The 9,993-nt window shown below is 38.7% G+C and overlaps 1 protein-coding gene across 8 annotated transcripts in view; it reads left to right on the forward strand.

Annotated features, from left to right (window-relative positions):
* Positions 1–9,993, forward strand: part of EFHB (EF-hand domain family member B) — a 59,661-nt gene that overhangs the window by 30,907 nt on the left and 18,761 nt on the right. For 4 of the 8 annotated variants that reach the window (XR_011976587.1, XR_011976588.1, XR_011976589.1 and 1 more), the window contains exons 12-13: positions 2,550–2,731; positions 4,859–5,025. Coding sequence is in view for 5 of the 8 variants with exons in the window: in XM_072651208.1 (XP_072507309.1) it covers positions 2,550–2,731; positions 4,859–5,025 (349 nt within the window). In the remaining 3 variants the exon portion in view is untranslated. The other 4 variants (XM_072651210.1, XM_072651211.1, XM_072651209.1 and 1 more) reach the window with 4 other exon arrangements.

The raw sequence follows: 9,993 nt of genomic DNA on the forward strand, positions 1-9,993 counted from the left end.
AGCTACTTGTGTTCAGCTCAGTCATACCAAGGCAAGGAACCTGCCTGTCATAGAGCCCACCTTATACTCCTGAAATGCACTTGATGTTCTAAGCTCCTGGAAGGAGGTGGAGGAGAGAAGTAGGTGGCTGCCAGTGGGCCTGGTCATTGGAGAAGGTACAGCAGTGACCATCTTTCTTTGTTCCAGGATGCAGTGAGAACATGGGAGGGGCCATGATGTATGGCAGGTAGAACCTGGAGAGGAGGAGAGCTTGCTGGAAGTCCACTAGGAGAGGGCATATGCCCCTTTAAGTTTTAGTGGCCTGGAACAAAGTTCTATTTGCCCTGCCCTAGTTATATCACTGCAGGTTGAGTAATTAACTCTTTACATCAAGGCAATTGGTCTGTCAGTTGGTCTAGACTCTATCATATCACCATTGCTATCATCAAGTTTTGGTAGCTCAATAACTCCTTCCTATTTGTCCTCCCCCTCCCTTCCCTTCCTTCCTTCCTTCCTTCCTTCCTTCCTTCCTTCCTTCCTTCCTTCCTTCCTCTTTTCTTCTACAAGTTTTGTATCCACCCTCAGACTCCATATCTCCATCTAGTGCACAAAGATAACATGAATGACTTTGTCAAATTCCTCCCTAAAATCCAGACTTGACCCTGATTTCCTTGTTAAAAATCCCATCGAGAAGGGGAATGGAGTCAGTCTGACTTCACATTCTTGAACTCGTACTGTGACTTAGTGGTCACAATTTTCCTTTCTAAGTGCTCATAAACCATTCCTTTAAAAAGTGCTCTGGAATTTTGCCAAGAGTCAAAATGAAGCTCATCATCCTAACCTCCTTCCTCCTTTTGAAAACTAGGTCATTGGTCCCTTCTAGCCCTGGGGTAGCTGGGCTCCCAGTGGTCACTGACCATGCCACAGCAGTTGCTTTAGAAAGCTCTTTTAGGACCCTGGATGGAACTCATCATCCAGGTCTGTTGCCTTGAACATTCTGAGGATGATGAGGTGCTCTCATCATCTCTCCCCTTGTCTTTAGTGTCCACTGTTAACCATTTTTGTTCTATCCTCCCAGTCCAAAGATGTTTTCTTTTTTTTTTTTTTGGCAGAGAAAATACAAGTAAAATAGGAGTTGAGCAGTTCATAGATTAAGAATTGCAAGGCCCCTTAAAGCTGATCCAGTCTACTGCTTTTATTTTATTGATGAATCAAGACCCAAGGTCACACAAGTAAGAAAGCCGTAATGTCAGGATTCAAGCCCAGATCCTTTGGCTGTACCATGTTAACTGTCTCTCTTGTCTTTCCACCATCCTTGCCTTTTTTGCCACCCCCTCCACCCAGAAGCAGACCTAGCCCTCTCTTCTCTTCCTTCTATCCCCAAACATAGTTAAAAAGCCCCTTCCTTGTCCTTAGACTTATTGCCAGCCTCAGATCATTCCAACCTTCACTGCTCTCTCAAGCATTGTATCACTCTCTGTATTCATCCTTAGTTTTACTGTCTCTGCTTCATATGCCTTTAAATATGCCTTTAAGAAACTCTTTTGGCCAGTGAAATACTTTTTTCTTTTTGGATAGGACTTAGATTTCATTGGTAAAGGGAACTTTCAATCAGGAAATATGCTCTACCAACACAGATTTCTATCTGCTCTTTAACTTATAGTCTTAGATAATTGTCTGGAGACCCTGGGAGGTTACATGCTCAGAGTCACACAGCCAGTATATGTCAGCATAACCAATGAGATATTTCCTCATTTACTTCAGTCTCTTTATACGGTTCCTTCTTCTTCATCTGAATCTTTTGTATCTGTGAAGTTAGAATTATTTTATTGAAGGTATGCTGTCCTTCCAGAGCTAGGATCTCCTATGGAATTTAAGGCTATGGCATCCTACCAGTCTTTTCTCTGTACTTCCCCAAATCTACTCTACAAAAATATAGAGTGCATTTGACTACACCAAGAGGCTCCCTTCTTATTTGCTCCAAACTCTTAGGGTCACGTTCTTCCAAGGTTTCCAATTATTTTCATTTCCAAAGGTTGACCAATAGTCAGTGATACTGTAGAGGGGATTCTTGGTCAGGTCAGATTGAATTGGGTGGGAGGACTCTGAGGTTCTTCCCTTCTTGGATATTCCTCGATTCTGTGATTTCTGGAATTCTTACTTATTAACTAGGTCTTCCTTATTGATCATCAACTACAGAAAAGCTGTTCCCCCTTTGGCTTTCTCTCTCTTTTTTTTTAAAGAATGAAATTAGAACAAATCAAGAAATTATTAACTACTCTGCTTTGAGTAGAGAGTGCTCTAGCAAATGGCAAGATAGCTGAAGTTTCTCAACATTATGATGTACTTCTTTGCCAAGTGTGTTATCTGTTTCTCAAACTCACTATTCCTTTCTTCTTTTTGATCCAGAGGTCTCTAGTAGGCTTCTATAGGATATCTTCCATTATAATACAAATGAGTCTCAGTCAAATATTCTCTATTATATGCCTCCTCTCTTGATGTGAATTTCCCCCTCCACCTAGTAATTTGAGAGCTTTTGTTTCTTTTCCTTATGAATTTTCATTTTGTAGGTATCCCCACGTGTGGCATTCCAACGATTCGGTCTGACATCCCTGCTCCTCGTTTTCGTAGCGTCAGTAATATGACCGATTATGGTGATTCGGGCACTGCTTATACGTTGCTACACCCATCCATCTTCAGTGAAAAGGGAGTGTTTGAAAGAGACTTCTTTAAGGCTAGATCAAAGGATGAGGTACAGTATATATTTTTTCAAAGTGTCAAGTAAATATTAATTCTGTCTGTATCTTTCTTTTAGACTTTAAAACAGAACAAAACAAAACTTGAAACTTTCTGCTGCAAAATTAATTAGAATGCCTGAAGTAGAGAACCTTTTGGATAACCCTGAATTTGTTCATGAAGATTTTGCAAAGTTCTGGAAAAAGAAAAATAGAATATATCTGTATTTGCAAATCATTGGTTCACGCTTAGATCTCTAGATAGCTAAAATGCATCAAAAACAGGGTAAAATAAAGGGTAAAAGTTAAAAAACAGAAGAAAAAGAAGAAAAAAGCTCTTGAAGTTCTGGTTCCAGCTCTGATCTTTTTGGTATATCAGTATGTGATTTCATTTCCCAGGTACTTCATCTGTTGTTTCAACAAGGTTGATGGGTAAGCACAAAGTCATGGCCATTGTGATATGTGGTACTCCTTGTCTGAGAGAAAGAAATTCCTAAGTTTGTCAAATTGACCTTATGATAGGAAACATTTCTTTCTCCCCATAAATTCACTATGGAGCTCAACTTTTTCCTCTGCTTCTTAAAAAAGTGTTTTATGGATGCTTAAAAAAATCGATGTCACTTTCTAGTGACACTGCTCCTGCTGTGGAATCAGAGAATTTGAGTTCAAATCCTGGTTCTACCACGCTGGGTAATTCCCTAAATCTTAACAAGGCCTCAGTCCTTTATTTGTAAAAAGAGGACACTAGATGACCCCAAGTTCCTTTCCAAATCTCCATCAGTGATCCTAATTGTAGCAAAAGAGGCTATTTGTCTGGTTATAGGAATTTTGGGTATCATGAACAGATGGTATAATTTTTTAAAAAAGACTCCTCTATGAAACTATATTGGGTCTATTTATCTATCCCTCAAGGTAAATCTGATTTATTACTTTTAGAGTAAATTGAAAAGGACTCAGAAGGGATAATCTGTGGTCTTTTTCCTCTAGGTCAATGGTAGCTCCCACTGAGGTTCATGGAGGTTTATTTGGATGCCTTTGGGAATGAAGGACGCTTTCCTTGGCACAGATTTGTCAGTAGACATCTTCTGTCCCCTCTTTTCCTATTTTGAGAAGATGTTGGGCCATCTTACCAACTATCTTAAACATAACACAGTTCCTGTCTCCTCCCCACCTCCACTCTCTGCTTCATGTGAGCTTAGGACTTCTTGAACTTTTATCTGCACATTTGACATTATTTTACTTATTGTTTCATTTTCTCTGATTCCAAATCCAGCTCTTTTCTCATTGTGCCACACCGGCCCCTAAAGAGAAGGAAAGCTGAAGTGTGCATCCATTTTAGTCCCATGAAATGTGTCAAACAACAAACTATAGATAATAGGCTGGCATCTGAAAGATAGAGAAGTCTAGAATGACTTGCCATTAATGAGAAGAAAATCCCCAAAGAAGTTTGGCACATGGAATACAAATTCTGAAGGACTCCATTATTTTGACCAGTGACCTAGCAATGTATGGCTGTGAGAGCAGGACTATAAGGAAAACTCAGTTCCACAGTGCTATGGTCCATTGGGTCATGAAGAGCTGGGCTCAACTTAATGACTGAACAACAACGATGACCTCATCTCTTGTTGAGTGCGAATGAACAGAAAATGAAGTGGGGTATTGTCATTCTTCAGCTTTTCTGATTTATGATGGTCTTTTCCTTTTTTTAAAGAGGATTTCCATTTTGTTTCAAGTTGAATTGATAATACTGCCCATGATTGCCTTCCTTTGCTAACTTTTGGTCCTCCCTTCGCTTGCTTTCTTCCTTTTCCCAGTCTCTGCTTTCCCTTTGTTCCCCTTTTCCCTAATACTTTCACAGTTGTGAGCCTTCTCTGACTTCTTCTTTTGTTTCTCTGGCTTCTCATCCTTCTTCGTAATCCTACATTTTTCTTTTCCTTTTCCTTTTCTACCTTTTCCTTCCCTTCTTCTCTCTCCTCATTATCTCTGAGTGAGATAATCCAAACCATCTTCAACAAAAGCCATTGTGCCTTCCAGCCTTGGTCTCTGTTGTCTTTCTATCATGCATAGACGTGGTCTGACACTTTATTTATATTGTTTTATTTTTCAATGAGACTTGCCCTTATTTTAAAATGATATCTTTATAGATTGCTCGGATATTACGGAATATTGGTGTCAACCTTACTGATGAGAACTTTGAACATGTGTGGAATTTGGCTTCTAAGAAACATCACAAGGGAGAAGTTTGTGTAGAGTCTGTGAGAAATGTCCTGGATGAAATGCAACATTCCAGAAGAATCAGAAGAAATCAAATGTAATGAGCCTTGTGATTTTTGTGGAGTTTTTTCCTTTCCGAAAAGGAGTAAGCCTTAATAGGTTATTTTAAACATTTACTTTATATATATATTCAGATTTATTCTAGTAATAGGCATTATATTCTAATTCTGTAATCACTGTGAGAGATCTCATATACTATATATTGCTAATAAATTAGATTCTTTTATCTTTATTCTTTATATCTTTTATCTTTTTCCTTATGACTAATATTTCTAAGCATATATTTTAAAGGCATATCTTTATTTTCACTATAATCTAAAAAATTATTTTCAGTTAGCAAACATTTATTTTCTCCTCCTCCCACCTCTGACCCACTAACCTTGGGCAAGTAACTATACTTCCCTGGGTCTCAGTTTCCTCAACATAGAATCACTGGCTTCCCTCAAAACTTAGCTTAAACCAGACCATCTCCCTGTTGATAGTCTACTGTCCAAAGCCTACAGTGATTATATCAAACAGTTCCTGTGTGTGCTGTTATTCTTAGGAAGTTCAGTCCCACATGTCCTGGTCCTGTGTGATTGGTTGCTCCTGTGAGATATTCAGGGACTAGTAAGCTACTATGGTCTCTTAGGAAGACTGCTGTATGTCTCCTCCAGTTGTACTCACTCCATGCTGGCATTCATCGCTGATCTGTAGTGGTTCTCCTGGCTGCTATCCCTTCTCAGATGTTAAGGATATGCAGTTCTCTCTGGACACTCTAGATGCTAATAAGGGAGACCTAGGAGTTGTTCTTCTGGCGTTGGCTGGTGCTCCCAGGTTTTCCTCACAGCCATACATGTGCCAGACCTGGGGTTTCCCCTGATTGAGGTTTGTCCCTTCTGTACACATGCACCCAAATCACCCAAATCAGTCATCAGTTTCAAAGCTGGAGGGACCTAGTCCATTCCCCTCATTTTATAGATGAAGAAGTTGAGGGACATTATATTTAATTTTGGAGGTTGATGGTGATTAGAGTTTGCTGAACATGGTGATGGTATGGGCAGACCTAAGCTTTAGAAAAATTATCTTGGCAGCTGAGGAGAGAATGGTTTGGAGTGGAGAGAGATGAGACAGGGAGATCAAATAGAAGGCAATTATAATGGTCCAGGCCAGAGGTGACAAGAACCTGAACTAGGGTTGTGGCAGTGTGAGTGCAGAGACATATCAGAAATGTGAAAGTGGAAACCTTCACACCAAGATTTGGTAATGGTAATTGCATATTTAGGGTCAGTGAGAGTGGGGAGTCACAGATGGTATCAACTTTGTAGGTCTGGAAGGCTGGGGAATGGTGGCACCCTTGACAGTAATAGGAAAATTTGGAAAAGGGGATGGTTTGGGGAGAAAGATAATGAGTTCCATTTTGGACACATTGGGTCGAGAATGCTTATGGGGCATCCAGTTTGAGATGTCCAAGAGCCTATGAGAAATGTGTGATTTTATTTTAGCAGAGGGATTAGACCTGGATACACACAAACACACACACACAGAATGGATATATATACATCTACACACATCATACATATATAAAAACATACGTATATACAGATAATTCTGATAGAATTCCGATCTAGCTAGCTACCAGTCATCTGCATAGAACTTTATCCATTTACCTATCAATCATCTCAGAATCATTTATGTAGAACTGATGATTGTGTCCTCAGAAGTGGATGAGATCACTGAGTAGGATAATATAGAAGGAGAAGAGAAGAGACCCAGGACAGAGCCCTATTGGCCAATACCTAACCTCAGTTTCCTTATCTGTATAGTCTAGACATTGGATGAAATGATCTCTGTGTTCCCTTCCACCTCTACTTGGGTGATCTTATAATCTAATGACCATATATTTATCTATACTTTTGGGCAAAATTGTGCATATGCCAGAGTTTGGTTACGTGTTTGAAAGATAATTGTCACCTTGGATGATTTGACATCATTGATTCAATAACCTCTGGAATGAACATAGACAAGAATCAATAAGAGAATGAACATATAAATATAATATATGTATACATGCATCTGTATATATGTAAATACATACATATTTTTAGAAATCATTATTCTTCGGACTGCCTATGCATACAAAGCAAAGTGGGAAATCTGCTTTTCTTGGTATCTAAAATTCAGTGCATTAAAAAAAATCAAGTTATGACTTGTGTTCTCCATGTTATTTTAATATGGGTGACTCCGTTAGTGTGCCCAGTTATGTGTTTTATAGGTCAAATAACATCATTAGGTCATTTCAATGCTGTCACCTTAGTAGATGCTTTTTCCAGATCATTTTGTGTTTCAGTAAAAAATGTCTGGTTTGATAATAAAATCAGGAAGCATGGAAATCATCATTATACTCCTATTTCTCCCTAGTAATTTGTTTTTCTTGTGCCCATTTCCTAACGCTCAAAAGATACACAGAAAAGAAATCTACAGAAATTGCAAAGAAATATTCCTAGCATTTTCTGACCAAGGAAAGAGAGAAGTGCCCACCTGTGTATAGACTTCAGGTCCACTGGTTCTGGCTCTTGGTCAGTTTCACAGCATGGGTCACAAGTTCTTGAGTGCTTGATGACATGTGTTGAATCCTGTGATTGAATACAACTTACCATAATGAGGAAAGTCACTCATATAGCTAAAAAAATAATGGATAGACTCAGATAACAGTACAGTAAAAGATGGATGATAATGTATTTTACTTCTGAGACTGTAATCATTTTGCATGAAGCATTTTATTTTGTTCTTTCTGCCATGTCATTTGCAATATATTATTCACTAGAAGATGGCTGTGAGGATAACTATCTGAAGTAGAAACAAAATAATGACAATAGGAAAAATACAAATTTTTTTTACAATAGCAAATATGCTGTTCCTTTGGACTTGTAAAATTGTTTCTGTATTGGTAATCATATTGAGACTTCAAAGAAAAAGAAACTAATCATATATGTTTGGTGATAGAAATGGGATAGTATTTGTAGTCAGAATTAATTAAAATATTGCATTCAAGAGGTTTCATAAAAGATATCAAGAAAATTTATAAATGGAAAAGGGGATGGAGCCATCATGTAGTGAGAATGAAAGACAACTGATGTTCAGTTCCATTGCTGTACTGATTCCTATTTTTAAAAAAAAGAACTATAGAAAGGCCTATAGGACACTGTGTAGTCCTTGATGGAGGATTTATGGTAGGAGGATATGTATGAGAATTACAATGTGAGAAAGTATGGTGAGGTTGTGATCCGCACTGGTAGAAGGAATCCTCACTTTGATGAAGTCAGAGATCTGATGATGTTGCAAAGTATGTCCTTTAAACTGTTCCAAAATATGATATTGTATGTAAGCAGAGTACCTACTCATCAAACCAAAGAAATAAACAATTCAACAAAATTAATGATGTAGTCCCTATCTTTAAGCAACTTACCATCTAGTATAGGGAAGATAAGATTTATACAAAAATAAACATGACACGTGTTAGAAGATGATTCTCCTGTGAATGTAAAGTGGTGTTTAGATAAGGGTGATCAGTTTTATTTGTTTCATCATAGAGCTGACATTTGGCTAGACCTTGGAAGAGGATGAGAAGGATTTCAACAGGCAGAGGTGGAGAATTCCATTCCAGCCTGGCAGGATGAATGTAAACATGTGGAATTGGGAAGTGGAAGGAATGATGAGTCATTTAATTTGTCTGGAGTCCATTCTAAGGTGGAGTGACTTGGGCTTTGCTTGATGGTACAAAAAACTGTGGCAGATGGAGGAAATGTTTCTTTCCTGAGGCAGTTTTCTGATCCATCTTCTGGCCCAAGCCTTACTACCATCTTCCATCATTGTGTTGTATGGTGCCATGTATTTTAACTCTTCTTATTCTCTCCCAGTCTCCTGGGCTTTTATCCTTTAGGGATGCATTGTCATGATGTCTCTTTTCTAGGGTCCACCTTTCCTCACATTTCCACTCCTCTACCTTCTGAGAATTGGGGAGGTCAGGATCTATTTGTCATGCCTTGGAGGTACAGTCCAGATTTTGGGGGATACAGAAAGTCTCTTTTCCTGGCATAGATGCACCTAGGACAGATTGTCCTCTGTCTGAGTTGTATGTTATATCCTACATCACCAATTGAATTTGTCACTGGTACAAGAATTCTGAGTTTAAAGCTCTGACTGGAACATAGTGCTTGTGAAGGAGGGTAATAGTAATGAGAAATAAGTGTTGAAATTATTGACGGTATTGACTCAAGGCTGTGAAATTTATATTTTATTCAATAAATAAGGGCAAACTCATGGTTTTTTAGAATGGAAGTAATGGGATCAGATTTATTCTTTGGGAAAATTACATTGACAGCAATGTGAAGGATGGATTGAGGAGTGAGACTGAAGACAAGGAGACCAGTTAGGATACTAACCAAGGGAGAAGTAATAAAGGTCTGCCCGAGGTATGATAACAGTGGAAATGTAATAGAGGGAACAGAAATGAGACACATTACGAGATAAATCTGACAAAACTTGGTGACTCATTGGATGTGTCAGGGTGTGTGAGGGATATAGAAGACTGATTGATTGCCCAAAGTTTTGAGGCTTGGTACCAGAGGTTCCAAGAAGCTGCGATGAGAACGGAATGCATTCCAGGCACGGGAGGCATCCTATACAAAGGCACAGAAATGGGAAATGCATGCAGGAAACAGAAAGTAGGTCAATTTGACCCTAATGAAGTTAGCAGAATGTGTGTGATGGTGATGCTCTCAACAAAAATAGGTAAGTTAGGAGAAAGGGCCCCTTTTTGGGGATTAATTCTGACTTTGATGTGTTTAGTTTAAGATGTGGGTGGGGTATTTACATTGACTTGTCCAAGAAGAATTGGAAATAAGACCCAAGCAAGAGAGATTACATACATAAAAGTGATCATTGGCATCATGGTAGCAGATCAGATTGTCAAGGGAAAAGAAATTAGGGTAAAGGATAGAACCATAGAGAGACCCACTTAGGG

The sequence above is a fragment of the Notamacropus eugenii genome, chromosome 3, assembly GCF_028372415.1.
Source record: "Notamacropus eugenii isolate mMacEug1 chromosome 3, mMacEug1.pri_v2, whole genome shotgun sequence".
Taxonomy (NCBI): Eukaryota; Metazoa; Chordata; class Mammalia; order Diprotodontia; family Macropodidae; genus Notamacropus; species Notamacropus eugenii.